The sequence below is a fragment of the Porites lutea genome, chromosome 8 (genome assembly GCF_958299795.1).
Source record: "Porites lutea chromosome 8, jaPorLute2.1, whole genome shotgun sequence".
Classification (NCBI taxonomy): domain Eukaryota; kingdom Metazoa; phylum Cnidaria; class Anthozoa; order Scleractinia; family Poritidae; genus Porites; species Porites lutea.
In genome coordinates this window covers 12313843-12333232 of record NC_133208.1, presented here as the reverse complement: position 1 = coordinate 12333232, position 19390 = coordinate 12313843, and the positions used below count along the sequence as shown (strand labels likewise).

Genomic DNA, 19390 nt, shown 5'->3' with positions numbered 1-19390 from the left:
AAGGAAGCAGATCACCGCGAGACAACAATTTTTTCACCGATTACCGCGACATTAAATTTAAATTTACCGCATACCGCTTAGACTCTGAAAACAGCAATACCGTACTTTCAAATAAAAATTACCGCAAAACCGCACGAAAAATAACCCAAATTTTAAATAGGTCAATTAAATTGTTAAATAGACTAGAAAGTAGGCGAGGTTCCTTTGACGCGTTGAATAAAGTAAAACAAAGATGTATTACAACAATAGTCTTTGTCGGTTTGTCGGGTTTGTGACATATAAAACATATGAAAGTTTCCGGACTACTGAAAAAAAAAATTAGCCGTCGGTAAGAACAGTTCAAGAAGTATTGTACGGAAAATTTTTCCGGTTTATTTTTTTTTAATTCTAGGTTTCAATATTAGTTATAGCGAGTATTCTTTTGTCGCAAAGGGCCGAATGGTTCAAAGCTGGGTTAAGATAACCCAGGGTTAGTGCGAGGTTTGAATTCAGATTTAAAAGCGTAAAAAGCATTTCGGGTGTAATTCTTTTTGTCTACATGTTGATGATTGGAAGCTCTAAAAATAACAGAGAAAATTATCCAAGAAAATTCTTTTGAGCACAAGAAAAAGAAACCAGGGTTAATTTAACCGCACTGGTTAAGCGCTGATCGGCCTTCGAACAACTGGCCCCAGATTGTTATCTAGGGAATCAGGATTGTAAGTTACATAAGTGAACGGCATGTGCTGTACATCTACCTGACCTCTGAATAAACAAGTTTTGGCCTTTACGTTATTTGTTCGCAACTCATCTCATCATATGTACGATGATTGTTCGATGAAGAAACAACCTGTCAGCACTGCTGTTGTTTTAGAATTTCGTGAATTATGAAAATGAATTACAAAATCGTATTGAAACCTTAGCGAGTTATCTGAATGTAAGCATATTTGTCATCGTGATCGGTTCATTGTTTATATTACGCTCTGGGTGTTACATAATTACAACAAGTCTTTAAATAAAAAACAATTCATATGTTCAACTGTTCTACAAACTGTCTTTGTCCTATTCGCATCACAACTAACTGCAGCACTTCCCTTCTCAATGAGAACTTCTAGTAATTACATGTAGATTCAGATTTGTTCGATAAACTGGGTGGAACACTGATTTTTCGAACCACCTTGGGAAAAGCAAATTGGATCGAATTATCGGGAGGTAATATTTAATTATCAGGTGACGGAAAGTTAAGTTTGGTTCGAATTATCGGAAACCGAGGGTTCAAGAATGGGGAAGGGGGTGTCTGTACAAAGGCTACGTCCCAATTATAAGTCAATCCGACTTAATATTGACTTTCTGTTCAACTTACCATCAAAAGAATCAGTTTCAAGAAAGTAATTCAGGTATGTTTTCCTCTTTTTTATTGTGATACTCAGCCTTTGCAGGGTTTTTTAAGACAATTTTCCGAAGTTGAGACGATCGCTCCATGATGAAAGGTTAGTCGTACATTAAAAGCAAAGAAATGTAGCAGAAAGTGTGATCAGAGCTTTTGCTGTTTTTATTAAACGTATTGCCTTTTGATTTTCTTAGTTTCCGTCGTAGTCGTCGCCGTTGCTTAAGCTTCTAGTAGAGCCACAACGCAAAACAATCCTTGATACGGCAAGTGACGATTTCGTTGAGGAAACCGACGATTTGATGGAAAATGTGCGACGAAAGGTACGTCCGCACCAATACCCATGTCAGTCAGATGCTCAATACTAGAACCACGCACTTACAGTCCTAAAGCAATCGGAGTCCCTATGGTTTTAAATATAATCAGTTATGTTTATGTTTCATTTTAAGTCACTGGCCCTGTTATTAATTTACAGACAGTCAAATTAACTTTGAATATCGATAAATCATTTTCGAGAGAAATATTATGATAATTGTGGGCGGTTGTGCTCCAGGGCACGCTATCGCTGTGTGGGCGGTTGTACAGACAGTCAAATTAACATGTACTGTACATCTTCCTGACCTCTGAATACACAAGTTTTGGCCTTTACGTTATTTGTTCGCAACTCATCTCATCATATGTACGATGATTGTTCGATGAAGAAACAACCTATCAGCACTGCTGTTGTTTTAGAATTTCGTGAATTATGAAAATGAATTACAAAATCGTATTGAAACCTTAGCGAGTTATCTGAATGTAAGCATATTTGTCACCGTGATCGGTTCATTGTTTATATTACGCTCCGGGTTTTACATAATTCCAACAAGTCTTTAAATAAAAAACAATTCATATGTTCAATTGTTCTACAAACTGTCTTTGTCCTATTCGCATCGCAACTAACGGCAGCACTTCCCTTCTCAATGAGAACTTCTAGTAATTACATGTAGATTCAGATTTATTCAATAAACTGGGTGGAACACTGATTTTTCGAACTACCTTGGGAAAAGCAAATTGGATCGAATTATCGGGAGGTAATATTTAATTATCAGGTGACGGAAAGTTAAGTTTGGTTCGGTTTGGTTCGGCCCTGTTATTAATTTACAGACAGTCAAATTAACTTTGAATATCGATAAATCATTTTCGAGAGAAATACTATGATAATTGTGGGCGGTTGTGCTCCAGGGCACGCTATGGCTGTGTAACTTAAAAAATTGCTTGACAGTGGCAAAACGCCATACAAACCGAATGAGCAATAATAGGGTGTTTTCATTAATCCTGAACAAAAATTTCGCTGTTCCTTATTCCAGTCAAAATGAGAAAAATTATTGTTCCAAAGGGCATTATTGACAACCTGATTATTCCATTATTCTAAAGGACAGGATTTCTGTGATTATTTATCTTCAGTCACTGAAAAAGAATTACTTTACACAGAAATTTTTGTACTTCATACTACTTCAAGAAAACCATTGACGTTTGACCATTTTCTAATCCCCTATACTGCCGCCTCCCCCTCCCAATGTGTCGTTAATGATGTATATTTTGCAAACCCTCCATTCTTACTTTAGGTTATAAAAAAGCCGCAAACCTTTTGACAGCCACTTTGTTTGTGTGACTCAACATCTAGGAAATAAACAAGTTCTGATGTGATTCATTTTGTTTTTGAAATCAAGTAAAAAGTAATTATAAATACGAGGTAGTGTTAAACGGAGTGATTCTCACTTAGCCGAAGCTTAATTTTATGTAAGAGATGAATGCATTTAATCGCTTTATTTTGAGTCATTTAAGGCAATGGACTACAAAAGCTTAACGTTCTACTATTTTATCAGCCGGTTTGCGCCATTTTTAATTCTAGTTTTCCTCCTTACTGAAACATGGCGCGCCATATCTTCGGGTCAAATCTAATTATTAGAAATAACTACAGTCAAACCTATATCTTTGGGAATGGCTTACTGACCGCTTAATACAGGTTGACTCTTTCATACAAGTTTGACAAACCTATATCTAGGACCGCAGTTTATCAAGAAAATAAAGATGGTGACAAAGCCAAATATCCATAACACGACAACTGTTGAACGGGTACACAAAGTGTTTTACCTTTTTTTGTGCCAAAGTGACCGTTGAACAGGTGGAGACAAGAAAAAATAACTCGTTGGGACCATGAAAAAGGTGACCGCTTCAGAATATAAGAAACCACTTAATACGGGTCAGTTCTATAGTAATTCCGGGACTTACGAAAGTGACCGCTTAATGCTGGTCCAGTCAACTTAATACAGGTTAGATAGTGCGCAGTTTCACGTTGTAGTCGTGCAACGACGGCAGAGAAATGCGCAAAACAGCGTGATGCACGTGCAAAGTTGTTGTTTTGCTTGTCCAAACCTATTTCTTTTTTGCCGTTCTCCTTGCTGTCGCCGCCGTCCTTGCGTAAACTCCCAAATAAAAAAGTGTGTTCACAGCTCAGTCGCTGAGTTGTCTGAGTTGAGATCTAGAATAGCCGGGCAATATTTTTATAGTCTATATCTATGTGGTCGACTGAGCTAGTGATTAACTAAAGGCGATTGTATAAGCAGTTCTCGCTGCTCTTTCGAGCTCTTTGAGCAATATTAAAACCTTTAATTCTCCGGATGAAAAGCTGGAAAACAAGTCTACGTTTAATCTAACCACCAGTCCGGGTCATGATCTGTAGTCGTTTTAAACTAAAGCACACTTCCATTTACCTCCCTAAATACTGAGCCATCCTCGTTACAAAGCTTGTTTAACTTTCAAGCGGAATTCATGACAACTCAAGAACGGCTATGCTTATTTAAAGTCTTTTACTTGTTTCATTGACGAGAAATGTTCAGGAACCTATTCAGTTTCTTTTCCCAAATCGTCTACCCCCGTTTCACTGTTTCACTTTATAAGTAACCTATTCTGGATATTTCAATCGCTTCAATTCCTTCGAATTCGCATCTGTATATCACTTTTTTGCGAGAAAACAATGGCTGGGCTGGGCGTTACAAAACATAGCAGGGAATCATCACACTAACTAGCGGACAAGACAACCACAGTGTTTATTCAGACAAACGCATTTCGGAAAAAAACTTGAAAACTAGAAATTTCATTAATATTGAGTCATTTAGCTGAAATAAGAACCTTAACGCTCAAGAAAATGGGCGAAAGAAATAAAACGAATCCTGTCAGAACTACAGACTGCAGGTAGTAGTTAATCATTACGCATGTAACAGACCTGCTTCATGGCCTCTCAATGTGAGACAAGCAACCAAAATTAAGATTTGCATAGTCAAAGTTTAAAACTCTCCACAGTATAATCTATGCGCTAGAAAGAAAAGAAAGAAAATCTCTGAGGGATGAAAACGCTGAAGTCACGTTTCACTAGCTTATGACTTTGTTTGGCCTGTCAGTACCGGATTTCCTCCTGTTTCATGAAGTACAATAGCAGTGTCATTTAGTCGTTGTGATTAGCTCTTCCCACCGTCGGCGCGCGAAGTCTCCCCTGGGAACCGTTCTAATTATAAATCTACTCGGGAAAGGGTTGACTCCAAGGGCTTGTATGGGAGATGGAGGCTCCATTTGATGGGCTCCTGCTTATAGATAATTGCAACTTAGTTTCTGATATTTGTTCAACATTCACTTTTTGTTTTTTTATTTATTTGTGAGCTCTTTGTTGCAGTGTTTTAACGGCTTGTGCTGAAGCCGCAAGGTATCGTTATATCAAAGTCACTGATGATTAATTTCAAGATTTTCAATTGGCTGTTATATAACTTTAGAGCTCACTATTACGTAAGAGTTGAAATTAACAAATAGTCAAGTTTGGTTAGGAAAGGCTCTGGAAAAGTACATGCACACTGTACATCACGTGAACTCATTAGTAAAGAACAAAGATTTGTTTGTCCCTTTTATCCAGACGAACCTGTTAAGATCTAGCCTAACCTGTTTTAATGCGTCAATCAAGGTGTGTATCTAGCCTTAAAATCGATCAACCCTAGCACTGTAGTCAGTTCAGCTTAGCCGGTGACGGAGTGAACTACAACAGCTTAACTGGACTTTTGAGTACGTTTCGACCAAGAAGCAATCAGTTCTTCTCAACATGGCTCTTTCAAAGCAAGTAAGTGAATTTTCCTGACTCCAAGCAATGAATTTGAAGTCGAATCTACTTTGACAATAAGGACTAACCTTTAGCTGTATTTGTAGCACACTCAGACCATGCCACACCCTCACGACAGTTATCAAAAGTTACTGAAAAGGCTTACTCTCAGTTGAATCAGTTGCTACACAAAACATAACGCTGTATAATTTTCTGATGTTCAGTTACTTGCCTTTCTCTGTCATGGGCGGCTATTAATTTTTTTTTTGTATTTTAAAATCTATTTTTGTACTAAACGTAATCAATTGTCTTTCAAGTGGAATTCTGCAAATCAGTCTTATTTATTTTCAGAGTTTTCCTGAGTTTAAATACATTTTGTATCAATAAATACACATGATCCAAAATGAAAATTTACAATACAAGGCTTAGTCACTGCAGAACTATTCCAAGAAAAATACCGCGGTAAACTTTAAATGTCCTGCACAGACAACGAAACTTTCTTTCTTTCTTGAAATTATTCCGAGCGTAGCGACTTTATAGCGTAGCGCGCGCAGTCTGCTAACCGCGCGTGGTTTTAGCCAGCTGCAGGAGCCCATCAACGCCGACAACAAGAGACAGAGGAACAGGAGATTGGAATCAGAGGCATTATGATCGTTTTACACTGTCGAAAACCCAGATTTCTTAGTTTGCCGGTTTCCCCGCCGATATATAGATCAAAGTCTGCAAAGTTTCAGCTCTGTATTACGGCCCGAAGAATAATAATTTTCACCGGGCGAACTGCACCGAGCCATATTTGTTCTTTGTTTTTTTCTTTTTCTAAATCCGTACGCAGAAATAATGCTAAGGGAGCATTCATAATTTACCTAGAGGGTGGGCTATGATGATTTTGAGGGGGGGTCACTCTTTTTCCCTACTATGATTTAGGGGGGGCTGTGGAAAATTTCCAACGAAAATTACATCGAGCATATGGGGGGGCCAAACATTTTTTTCCTGAAAAAGAAAGGGAAATGAAAATATGCTGTTGGACGCTCTTATAATTCCTGTCTTTTATTTCATTTCGACAAAATGTTGATACAGAACTAGAGTATGAAACTTGATGCATGACGCCCACTTCTTGTGCTACAAGGTGTCTTTGCGAGTGGCTCAAACTCACTCTCGTCACCCTCCTCACACTCGCTCTCCTCACTCTCACTCTCCTCACTCCGTGTTTCCCCCAAGACAATGTCGTCGCCTTTGTCATCATCATCATCAGAGACTGCTTCTGGCTCTTGTAAAAGACGTTGCCCTGTTACAGTCATGGTTCTCAATGCCTCAGCCCTAGTCTCTTTCAAATGAGTGGTAATCAGTTCCAGTTTTTCTTTTTTCAGCTTTTTTTTCCAAGGTAACGAGTGATTCTTCAAATATACAGATCTTCATTTAAAAACACTGCACTAACAACTGGTCATGATCTATCAGACCATTAGCTTCTAAATCTGCTTGAAACAAATTTATATGAAATGTATGTTCAGTGCAACTAAAAGACCACTTTCTCTCCAGTACCAATTGAGATAGTTAAATTTATTATCAGCCAATAATTCAATCAGCTTTTCTCAAGAATGTCCAAAATAGAACAATTTTGAATTCAAAATGCGTAGAGATTTAATTGTACTGAACATTATATTTTCAGAAATTGACATCTTGAAATATCACCATTTCATTAGTGCAAGTTGTTACTGATTTACTATGCTAATTACTAATAAAGCTCAATATACCTGTCACAAGACTTTGATATGGCTAAGGGTGAGTTTGACATATTGTACTTATGTGCTGGGGGGGGGGGGGGGGGCTATGATATTTTCCTTTGATAAATCAACATCTCTTGAGGGGGGGTCAGAAAAAAAACCCCTGGGATGATCAGGGGGGGGGGCTTCAAAAAAATGAAAGGAAAAAATAAGGAAATCATCATAGCCCACCCTCTAGATAAATTATGAATGCTCCCTAAATCTGCTTTTCAATACACTGTTAAGAGCAAATGTCTGTAAAAATCGAGCAAAATCGAAATTTCGCGCCCACAGTCAAAAAATCACTTTTGCTCATATCTTGTCCATAGATAGGCATAAGTAAGTAACTAAACGTGGCGTAGTTTGTTTTTCAAAAGGCCGCTTGGATTTGGCGAAAATCGACAAAATCAATTTTCGTGGTCGGCGACTTGAAAACAACCAAAATTTGAGGCAAAATCAGGCGGTCTCAAACCTTCGCTCGCACGCACATAGGAAGAAAGCGGGGTAAAATATTCCCCGATAAATCAATTTATAAAGGGTTCTACTTCTGGTTTGGTGATGAATTCTTATCTTAACGATAATCTGGAAGATAAACAATGTTATTTTAGTTTGGATTCTTTTTCAACTAAACGAAATTTAAATTTAAGCAGAAAGTTGTGTGTTATATTTTAGGCATGTGCTACACCTAGGTTTTACCTGAAACTCAAGTCATATGTTATTTAAACATTGTGCTAAAACATATGAAAGAATTGGCCTGGGTAATTAAATTTGTACTTCACACCAACCTTCTGAAGTTGAATAAATTTTGCTTGAAATATGAGACTTTTCAAGAACGTCGGTTGGTTGTTGCTCGACAAGTCACGATGGCTGGGCTCTCCAAAAGAAACTTAACTCACAATCGCATTTGTATTAAAGACATTTGTACTGAAACGATAATTTTTGTTACCTCAAATGCGTTTTCCCGTTCTGGTTAACTGGCATTGCGCCTTGTCCCAAGCTAATCAACCGAAGATCCAAAAACTCGAGGAAACGTGGTGCGTGAAAATAACCTCAAACAGAACATTTCTTGATACTGCTGGCCTTTCTTTTCCGCAGTCAAACTTTTACATCCATTGCCATTTAAAAATTCTAGGTCTCACAAAAACTGCGATTTTGATAGTGAAACTTTCGGGCTGCCGATACCTCTTTGGTCATAAAAGTGTGGTCAAAAGTGTTGCGTGACAGGATTCACAGGCTTCCCAATCTAACCATTTGAGCGACGCCTTTTTTTAAAGTTCTTGCCACAAGTAGCATATTATGCTAGTAACAATCCAAATCATGTTTTTCAGTTTTCTTTTTGTCCTAAGTTTTCTTAAAGTGTGCTTCCATACAATACTAAATTAATAAGTCCAGAAATATCGTTTTTCACGTCAACTTCCCCCCGTTGCCTTGTATGTTCAGGCTTCAATCTCTAGCTATTTCAACGCATTATTACCTATCAGGCGGCTGTCTTTCCTCTCGCATATGCAAGTTCCATTGTTTTGGATAACAGTTTTTGTAAACATTCTGCAATTATCTTTCAGTATATATTTTTTTCTAATCTGGTTATTCGATCGTCAAACTCTTGTTTCTGTTTATATAGAGGAACCCTACATCGTAACCACCCCGTTTATACGACCACCTCTTGCCTCAGCTCACCTCCCATAGTCTTTCCATTCAGACTTGAAAATCTCCGGGTCATTTTATTATTTTAAAGACCTCTTTAATGCGACCACCTCGCTATTACGACCAGGATTTTATGGCCCAACGCTGGTCGCATCAACGGGGTTTTACTGTATTTTTTAATTTCAGTTTTCCACATTGTAGGACAAAAAAAAATGTACGTCAGCTGGACTATGGAAATTAATGTAAAGAACTAAAATTTGGGCCTCGCTTAAAGCAGAAGGGTCACCCGCCTACCCGAGCTTCCCTGAAAGAGGCAACGTTTCACGCATTTCTTTACAAAACATGGCGAACCGTTTAAATTACAAAAAGTTGGCTCGGCTAGAAGGGTGACCCACCTTGTCCAGTCACCCTTTTGTAATGGTATGGTCGGCCTCCTAACCGGGCCAACGTTTCTCCGTAGGCACTTTACGCGCTTTCCATTCAACAAAAATTCCTGTTTGAAATTTCGGAAAAACCTCGTGCCCATTGGAAGGTACATTCCAGTTGCAAAGATCAAACCAAAGCCACCGCGAGTTTGGTTATCGTGCTTGTAAGCAGGATATAGATCAGTGGTCCTGGTAATTCCCGTCTAGATCAGATCCGATCCGTATCGGTAAAGGGCTCGCATAGCCAAGGCGAGACAATTGGAGCATGCGCGAAGGCCGGTTGGGGTCAATATTTTTTTTTCTCTCGGCTGGGAGGGTGACTCTCCTACACGAGACAGGTTTTCTCCGTATAAAGGGAATTAAAATTTTCGGATACGAAATTGTTATAGAGAAAGAATCAGAAAAAAATTCAAAATTCTCAAAAAAAAAAATATTGAAGCTCTTGTAATTTCGATCGAAAAGACTATTCAAGTTGCCCTGTGGATGACCGAACAGTTGTTATAATTATATGGCGTCGCAAAGAACTTAGTAATTTAGATAACCTAAAAGGGTTTTCAATGTAATTAGGAGGAAACTGTTATTGGGTGCTCCTGTCAACGCTTCCACTACTTTCTCTACCCACACAGTTTTTTTTTCAGTTTTACTCTCGGTAATTTTGCGATTTTCTGAGTGTGCACTTTAGTACCGGTCTCGAGACTGAAACTTGGTGGCTCGTCAGAAATTCTTGATCAGAACTCTAGAAAAGAAAGTCTCCAACCATAACTTTCTCTGGCAGTCATCAATGAAAAGGACATTGAGGCTGCATCCGCTTCTGGGCCCGTTCAATTCTTGAAAGTCCCGATAATTAACGGGCCCCTAAAGCTGTCGTTGTTTACATGCAAGATGGAAATTTCAATAGTTTTGCATCTAACATGATAAAACTATCAGTTGATGAAAAAAATTGAGTTATTTTGCTAGCCGGGACCCGCGCTCCTTTTATTCCTTTTATTTCGATTTGAATATTTTATTTCGGGCCCGAAAAGTTATAGGGGCTTTGGACAAACGGGCCCCTGGTCCGTTGTCTAAGGCCGCAAGACGGAATTTACTGGAAAAGTAAACATAATGCTTTTGCCTAAACAGTGTCCTTTTAACGTGAATTTGAAGACGTCAGGGCCTAACCCATTGGTAAACACGTTTGATTCCAGCTTTCTAACTTGCTGTATCGGCGGTATATCATCTTAGTGTCAGATTTTAAAGCTTGTTTGAGTAGCCGAGCATGCTGTAAGGAGGAAATTGTCTGATATACTTTGACGTATCCTTTGGTAAAGGAATGAGAGAGGAACAGGTCAGCGTTCTAGACCCCAGGTTGCCTTCATTGTATATATTCGATACTAGAAACTGAAACTCATGCCTTAAGTCTTCAGACTCAAGGAGAGGTTTGTAGACTTGAAAACAGCGCTACGTCATCTACCACTCCACAAGGCCGCCCTGCCTGGATAGCATTTCCTCAATTACTTTACAATATTTTCTTAGTTGCGTGTGCTAATGTAAGTTTTTTAATGCTGGTTAGCCTGTGTAAGCATTTGAAAACTAGAGACAGGGAGACAGGGTTTAGAGCGAATTGCTTACCTAACGTCCTTGAGCAAGAGTTACGGCGTAGCCCTTGGCTTTGGACGGATTTTTCTATCCCCTCAACGACCTTTCGATCGGAGTCTTAGGGAAATCGCCCTTACACTTGGTAAGATTCAGAGCCACCCTTCCACAAAATATACATATAAAATAACATGACTTTTTTTTATTGATTCTTCACTCAAAACTAAAAGATCATTTATCGAGGTTGTCCAAAGTTTAAAACCTACTCAGTGTTCGTGTGCACTGGCAGGGTGTATGATTTTGATGTTTTTCAAATTCCTTAATAGTCAATGCTTTTATCACACGCGCAGGTGTCCGAAAAACTGATCACCACTTTACACTTTTAAATCAAGTACTGTTAGCAGCCAGACTATGCAACCTTTCAGTTGTTGTATAATTAAACAAATAACTTTGGAAACATCAAAGAAATGTATAAACAATTTTGTTTTCTGCTTATTCTTATGTTCGAAAGATGATGTTCGTTGTCACGCAACACCACTCCTTGTCTTCTCACACTTGCTCGCTGTACATTGCAACTGATTCTATCAAATGGTAAGGACATCTTTCAAAAATACCGCGGTAAACTTTAAATGTCCTGCACAGACAACGAAACTTTCTTTTTGAACTTACGAGAAACACTGGTCACAAATATTGTCTTGCGGTGTGGTGAGTGAAAGCTTTCATTGAAATTTTCGAAGAAAACAAAAAAACCTTTTCGATAATTGTTATTACCAAAAGAAGTATTTTTGTCGTAAACCACTTGAGTGAGTAGGTTTATTCGTTTGACTAAAGTTAGGACTACAAGTATCGAAGAACCCGCGACACTAACTGCAAGAGACATAATTGAGGGCCTGCGCAGTTCAAGCCTCTACCCCAATATTCACATAATTCTGCACCTTTTGTTGACCAGTCACTGAAGTGCAACTCTTCACTGCGCTTTGTGAAGAATGTTTATGCTAGCACTATGAGAGAAAATCGCCTAAATGCTCTTTTTGCTGCACTTTATTTACAAGGGCATAGCCTTGGATTATAATGCAATCATTGACGACTATGCCAAACGTAACCAAAAAAGGATGTCATTCATCTCGGATTCATCAATGACCCGCAGTGATTGGTTTTCAGTTATCTTCGGTGGTTGGAATAATATGAATAAAGGAAATGACGCTGTAGACAGTTGCCTATCACTACTGCTGCGATTTCCTTTTGGAAATCGTCTTTGAGAAAAAGCCTTGACTGTTGCTCAAAAACACTCCCGGAATACCATAAGCAGCATCTTCTCGAACGTGAATTTTCTATGGGGTGGCGTTCAGGGGAGAGAGGCTTCCTTCTTTCTTTTGGAGTAAAACAAGAAATATTGCAGAACAGCAGAAAGGCCCCTTCGTCGATTTTTTCTGAGGGGAGGGGCCCGCTGTACAATGACTAGGTTTGCCCAGCAGCACACTGACTCGATCAATGAGCCTTCAAAGGTCGGTCTGAAGCGTTTCCAGAGTGGTGAATTTTCAAGCCTTTCGATAAAGTAGTAAATACTGGGTATAGAGGAGTTCAGTTTGTCGTGGGGACATCCAAAGCTTTATAAAAACCACCTCTCTTGTAAAAGCCCATTCACATTAGTTATTTCGATCACGCTGTTTTTGCGTTACTTTACTATATATACCGCAGACCTAGGTAGAGCCAATGCCTTATAGTACAGGCTCTCGCAGTTGTCTTATAAAAGCAATACCTTTTAAAACTTGAAGAATTAAGTTGTCGTTTTGCTTAGTTGAATCGCACGTGAAAACCTCGTGAATCTATCTACGACGATGAAGAAAATCGATCTTTACCCCTTTTTGCGGCTCGTATCTAGCCAAAGACCACAACTTTTTTACGAGATTAGTTTACTCAGTACAGCTTTCAAAAAGTCAGCTGTCTTTCAAAACTTCTATCGAGCCAATCGGAATGCCTTACCGGAGCCTATTTTATTAATGTTTAACCGGAAATATGGGAACGCATTTTTTCTTTTTAGCTTTTATTTAATTAAACACCAAAAAAAGGTAAAAGATCGTTTCATATACTGCTTTTGCAGTTAATTCATGCGCACTAATTTTAAAACGGTTAATAAAACCGGGTGCGTGGATTGATATTTGCGCGACTTATAGATAATCAAACAAGCAAATGAATAAATGAATAAATGAAAAAATAATGGTTTTTATCATCATTTTCTTGTAAGACTGGGATCCAAACTGAAATGAATACCAAGTTTCATATGGAAGGGACCGTCAATGGATACCCCTTCGAGGTAGAAGGAAAAGGAAGTGGACAGCCTTACGAGTAAGTTCCAGCTAGTTAAATGCAGTAGCCTCTTGTTTAAAACAGATCTCAAACAATAAACCCCAAACCTCCCACGCTTTTTTTAAAGGGACTTTTTCCCTACCACCGAATCATTTCAGCCTTAATCGTGCACGCCTAAAAAAACGCTCAAAGTATACTTATTTTAAATAGGCATCAGGGCTCCTGGCAGACCTAGTGTTCTGGTGCAGGAACAGAACCTAATTACCATGATAGCCTGGTTTATTACGAGCAGCAAATTCTGACTTCTACTGGTTATAAACAAGTATACAAGGGGGAGGGGGGGGAAGGGGGGGAAGGGGGGGCGTTAGAAAACTAAATATAAAATATGCTAATTTCCAATGTATATAAACTCTTTCTTTAAAAAGGGGTGTGCAGACCATGAAGCTTAAAGTCACTAAGGGTGCGCCTCTGCCATTTTCTATTGACATTTTGCTGCCTCAAGAAATGTATGGAAGCAAGCCATTTATTAAGTATCCAAAGGATATCCCAGACTACATCAAGTTGTCATTTCCCGAGGGAATCACATGGGAAAGAACCATGACTTTCGAAGATGGTGCAGTGTGCACTGCCTCTAACGACTCCAGGTAATCGAAACTAAATTTGAATAATTTGAATTATTCAAATAATTGTTAAAACAATTATTGGATGAGTATCATCTGAAGAATTATGAAGATCGAGGACGGTGTTATCCATCAGCCGAGGCGGAAAATTCTTTAGGTGATTCGAAAGCCGAATTCAATGATTATTTTATTATTCATTCAAAACAATTCCCAGTTTAAAAACAATCTAAAACATGCTTACCTTCATCAATGCTAAGTACATCTTTAATTGCCTGTTCATCGGCAAGTTTAAGAGATTAAGGGTTATTCAGTACTGCAAATATTCTCCAAAGAGCACATGTCGTCCGTCGAGTTGTCTTCTTGCTGTTCTTGCTGTGTTTTTAGCCAATAGTTCGCCTATTTCTTCCCCGTGAAACGAGTCAGTGAAATGTTCTGCCATTTTGTACTCGGTAAGCACTTGTTAAGCACTTGTTTCCATATCTCAAACCTCCCTCTCCCTTTTACTTACACTTACATGAAATTTCTAAGTTTTTTGACTCAGAGACTTAGTTTCTACTCAAAAATGTCGTCAAAGTGCAAGTCTCTTCAATTTTAAAGAAAAAAAAATGCGAGTCACGAGCAGGTATCGATCCCGGAGTGCTAAATCTGTAGTCTCACGCCCTAATCACTAGACCACCGAGAACTCATTGCAGGAACCTGGAGTAATTCAACTAGTGTAGCGAAAACCCTAACCCTAAATAAAAGCTAACCGTTAACCCTAATCACTATTCTAAGTGCTTAACCCTAATCAGTATGGTCAGTGCTTAACCTAAATCAGTATTGTTAGTGCTTAACCCTAATCACTATAGTCAGGGCTCACTCATATATGTATACATATATGCAATTACTTTGTGTAGGCATCACAAGGTATCCAAGGGTGGTTTGAGATATGCAAACTAGCGTTTACCGTTTTGGTTACCAAAACTACTCAATCTCGTCCCCAGGTCTTCTCGGTTAAATGTTCAGTTTTCTGGCAAGTATGCTGCACAGTTTACGTCATTTTTCACATATCGCAAAATTCTTCTAAATTTGGTGCACAGTAGCTGGTTATGATGAATTATGCCTGGGATTTTAGCTAATCAGAAAGGAAGAAATGTTTTGAATGAATAATAACAAAAATTATTGGAACACAACAGTAGATATTACCTATTACCTGATCCACGTTGCTAAGGAGTAGCTAACTAGGGTTGGTTATCAACCCTTGTTCATTATAACTGCAAAAAAAAATTTTTCTAGCTCTGTCAGAGAACAGGTGTAGATGTCCGATATTTCAACCACTGTGAATGAACCAATTATGTTGACGAAAACACTAGTATAGGTCTTCTGTCAGTACATAGTGGTGCAGATATATGCAATATATGTGGTCTGGAAATCGTCCAGTACTTTTCACCTCTGAAGACTTGCGAAATAACTTTTAATAAAATATCTTTTTTATGAAAAGACTCGTTGGCAACTGTTTCATCTATGAAGTCAAGTTTCAAGGTGTAAACTTTCCCCGGGATGGACCTGTTATGCAGAAGAAGACAGATGGCTGGGAACCGTCCACTGAGAGACTGTATGAGTGGGATGGGTGTCAGAGAGGAGATGTCGACATGGCCTTGAAGTTGAAGGGCGGTGGCCATTATACGGTCAACTTCAAAACTACTTACAAGTAAGTTATTTACCCCTGCGCCTTCACAATTGCAATATAAGCAAAGCGAGACATTTTTAAAATTTACTTTTGTCTTAGCCCTTTAAGTCCCAATGGTGACCAACATCAATTTCCTCCTAATGATATTCATAATTTGTCAAGAGACTAGGTTATGAGAATTAATAAAATGATCAACAATGGGAAAATGCCTTGATCTTTTATCAGATTCTTTCAACACATTCCTTATGGAAATGTATAGAGATTAGTTTGGAGAATTTGTATGTGGATATTAGGACTTAAAGGTTTAAACTGTAAAACAAATAGCCACTACTACGCAATAGTGCTTTTCGCTTTTCATGATAGCTTGTGATTTTGCACAATCGTGCTTCTCATATTCACGTGGTTTTTTCCGACTCAAACACGTAAAAAACTCAGAATCAGCTCGTACAGCATAATAAACAATAAGACCACAAGGGAAAAATAAATGTACAAATGGTTGTTTTAAGTGGTCACTACACAGCATTTCTTCCACAGACCCAAACGTTAGAACCTCCTTGAAAAGCATTTTATAAACAGGACCACAAAAAAGTACTGCTTAGTAGCTTACAGGTCTTACCATAAGATTTTATCCACAGACTCGAAAGCACGTTCAGTCAGAACGAACCAACTCTGGTACAACATAATAAATAGTACCACAGGAAAGTACGTATATACCGGCCAAGAGGATCCAACTGAATGAAGACACTTTTTAGGATTTCGTCCAAGAACTTAGACGCACGTAGCCATGTCGCAACGTCCCTCAGGGCTGTGCATAATGCACCCGCCCGATAACGCCGTTCTAATACTGAGAAGGGGATTTACGGAGCAAGTTTATAACTAAGATTTAAAACAAGAATAAGTAATAGTAGAAGTAACTCCAAGTAGGCTACTCCTGAGCCAATTTATTATCGCGATAGCTTTTCGTATTGCTCGTCCTAACCAGTATCTGAGAGCATGGAACAGGCTAAAATTCTCATAAATGGCGTTTAATATAACTGTACGAGATTAAAACGACAATGAACCGTTCTGTAAACTGAATTGAACAGTTTGGGCAAAACAAGGCTTAAACATCCGATTTCCTGATAATCAACACCAAACTACTATTAAAGCAACCGAACAAATTAAACATAAAGAGAAAAAGATAAAACTGATGGAAGAAGAAGCCGGTAAAACATGGGCACCCAACGACAATTTTTGGAAAATATCTGTTCGGAAGACGATTTGAGATCTAGAATTTTCGGAACATTTGTTGTAAAATTTCTTGCTTGTTTTTATTATGATCCATTCCCGAGACAAGACACAGGGCAATAACCGAAAATGAACGTGGAAGAGTATTGAGGTAGACGTTTATCAACGAGACAAATTTTGTGGCTTGATCTATTTGCATGGCATTTGGATTGTTAGTCAGCGTCTATTTTCAACCTAACATTAATTGTTTGTTTGGTTTTTGCAGATCAAAGAAGCCGGGCTTGAAGGTGCCACCGTATCACTTCGTTGACCACAAACTAGTTCTACTGAGCCACGAAATCGATGGTGTCAGTGAAGCGTTTGAGCAAAAAGAAACTGCTCAGGCACATCTTTCTAACATAGCCTAAATTCAACTCCCTTTAGCAGGCGAAGTGAAGAAACAAGCAATGGCGAAAAAGCAATAGGGAAAATCCAGTCGCTGATTTCAGCTAAAAATAGTAGGACAGTAGAAGTGTAAACAACAATTAAGCCTTGCTTATTAAATCTTGCAGTTGAATATAGGTTTTCTGTGTTCCTTTTTTGTTCGATTTTAATGTCGACACGTAAGCTTCTAGGCGAAGTACGCAAAGAAGGTGGTATAACTATTCGATGTCTTTCTCGAGTCTTGCCCAGTTTTCTTTCCACTTATGATCAGAATTGAACTCTGCTACGAAATTTACAAAATTAACGAGTTTTCGCGATGACCTCGCGAAAATTACAAAATATAGAAAATGAGCGATATTTCGTGATGTTCTTGCGAAAACTGCCAAATTTACAATATTCACGATTTTTCGTCAGACCCTACGGCAAATTTGTCAAAATTCTTCTCCCTTTGTTATGTTACTCCTCAAAGCGGCGCTGCAGATTCTACAATTTTAACGGAAATTGCAAAATTCACAAATTTCACATTTTTAATCGTCAAAACCTTCCGCGAATTTGTCACAATTTTTCTCCCTTCCGCTTATGTGAAGAAAAACACATCCTCGAAGCGACGCTGCAGGTATGTTTTATAAACGAAGTAAGCCGTGTATAAAATTTGGATTGCAACAAGAGAAACACGATATGAACATGCCTGGTTCTTCAAGTCAAGTACGCCTAACAATTTCAAACGCCCCAAACGGTGAGTAGCGCGTGGATATGTCTTCACATCCCTCGTTCGGCGAGTCAATTTCTAATGCAACTTCCTCCTTTAAGCGAAATGCGCCGTTACTCACTTTTGATAGCAACAAAAGAGAACCCTAAATAAAGCACGCGTAATAAATATACACCTATTTCAATTAAGGTTGCTTCAGTGAAGAATGATGCATGATGCATGATCCATGTTTCATAGCCTGCGGTGCATTATGGGAGCGAGTCGTGCCCCCGACGAGCCTAGAAACCAAGACAGAAAACGCTACTAACACTTCTATGCTATGTCAGCAGAACGCGAAGACAGTGTATTTCCAAACACTGAATCCTAGGCTTTTTAAGACAGTGCTTTGAGTTTTGGTTTTTCTCTGTGGTAATTAATGCAAATGTAGCAAATTTTCAACAAGTTTGCTTGGCTCGTGCAAGTGGGAATTTTGGATGGAGTTAAAAAAAAAAATTTAAGGCGTTTGTTGAACTACAATAACTAACTTAACATAAAGCGTTTCTATATTTTTGAGGCAGTTTTTTTTTACCTGAATAAAAAAAGAATAGCGTTGTTTGCTTTATTCAATAACCAGCATTCTGGCCCCAAAACGGAGCTTGATCATGCTTCTGCTCGCTCATGCTTAACAATTTTCGCAGCCATTTGAGTTGAAAGTTCTCTTGAACGCCTGCTCATAGGTTATTAACTCTTTCCAACAATTTTTTTTAAATTGTCTCCATTATTTCAATAAACGTGAACAAGGCTGAACTTCCCCCTTCAAAAGGGTTCACCATAATGCACTGCAGGCTACGAAACATAAATCATGCATCGTGTTTCACGGGAGCAACCTTGATTACACAGAGAATTGCAACGTTTTCGATCTCAGCTATTTTGACAGAGAAGCTTTTGCATGCAGTTACATTTTAAGGCAATGTTTCAGGAGGTCATAATAATAATAATAATAATTATTATTATTATTATTATTATTATTATTATAATTATTATTAGTATTAAAATCCAACTAGTGGTCTATTATCAATGCTGCGTTCTGATTGGTTGAGCTACTGCTAGGCTATATAGTAGCGAAAAGTGCCGGTTTTGAAAACCATGACAATGGCGGCTAAATCGCGTTTTGCTAGCTAAAGTTGTTTTGTCTCAATATTTTTGACCAACTAGCTGGATTTTACTAGCCTGTGAACAGGCTCTCTGTTTGGGAAAATAGCGAGGAAAAGGAATGGAAAGGGGGGGGGGGGGGGGGGAGAGAGCCTGTAGACAAACATTTGAGGCCGCTATTCCGCCCTCTTGTTATTATTCTGTCGATCATCTGTCAGTAAGATCGTTATCTGTCAATCATGCAATTTCGCGTGAGAAACTCCTGGGAAAATTAACGGGAAATGAGCGGTGTTTTGCTCCGTCTGAAAACAGAGTGAAATGGAGCGCGAGCCTCAATGTCGATTTTGCAAAAAGTCGTTGATCTCCGGTAAGGGAATTAATACGGTGCCAGCCTTTGGCGTTTCAAGAAATAAG

The 19390-nt window shown here is 38.6% G+C and overlaps 1 protein-coding gene across 1 annotated transcript; it reads left to right on the top strand.

Annotated features, from left to right (window-relative positions):
* The first annotated feature begins 1561 nt into the window (after positions 1-1561).
* On the top strand, positions 1562-17273 carry LOC140946844 (GFP-like non-fluorescent chromoprotein). Its single transcript, XM_073395950.1, has 6 exons — positions 1562-1689; positions 5370-5510; positions 13136-13236; positions 13623-13841; positions 15298-15507; positions 16979-17273. Exons 2-6 carry the CDS (start codon positions 5493-5495, stop codon positions 17118-17120), a joined length of 690 nt encoding a protein of 229 aa, XP_073252051.1. The 5' UTR covers positions 1562-1689; positions 5370-5492; the 3' UTR covers positions 17121-17273.
* Positions 17274-19390: the final 2117 nt, after the last annotated feature.

Excerpts from the sequence above, each read along its gene's own strand:
- LOC140946844 (XM_073395950.1), top strand. Across the intron at positions 13,237-13,622 it reads GGAAGTGGACAGCCTTACGA|GGGTGTGCAGACCATGAAGC; the intron begins GTAAGTTCCAGC and ends TTCTTTAAAAAG. Across the intron at positions 15,508-16,978 it reads AACTTCAAAACTACTTACAA|ATCAAAGAAGCCGGGCTTGA; the intron begins GTAAGTTATTTA and ends TGGTTTTTGCAG.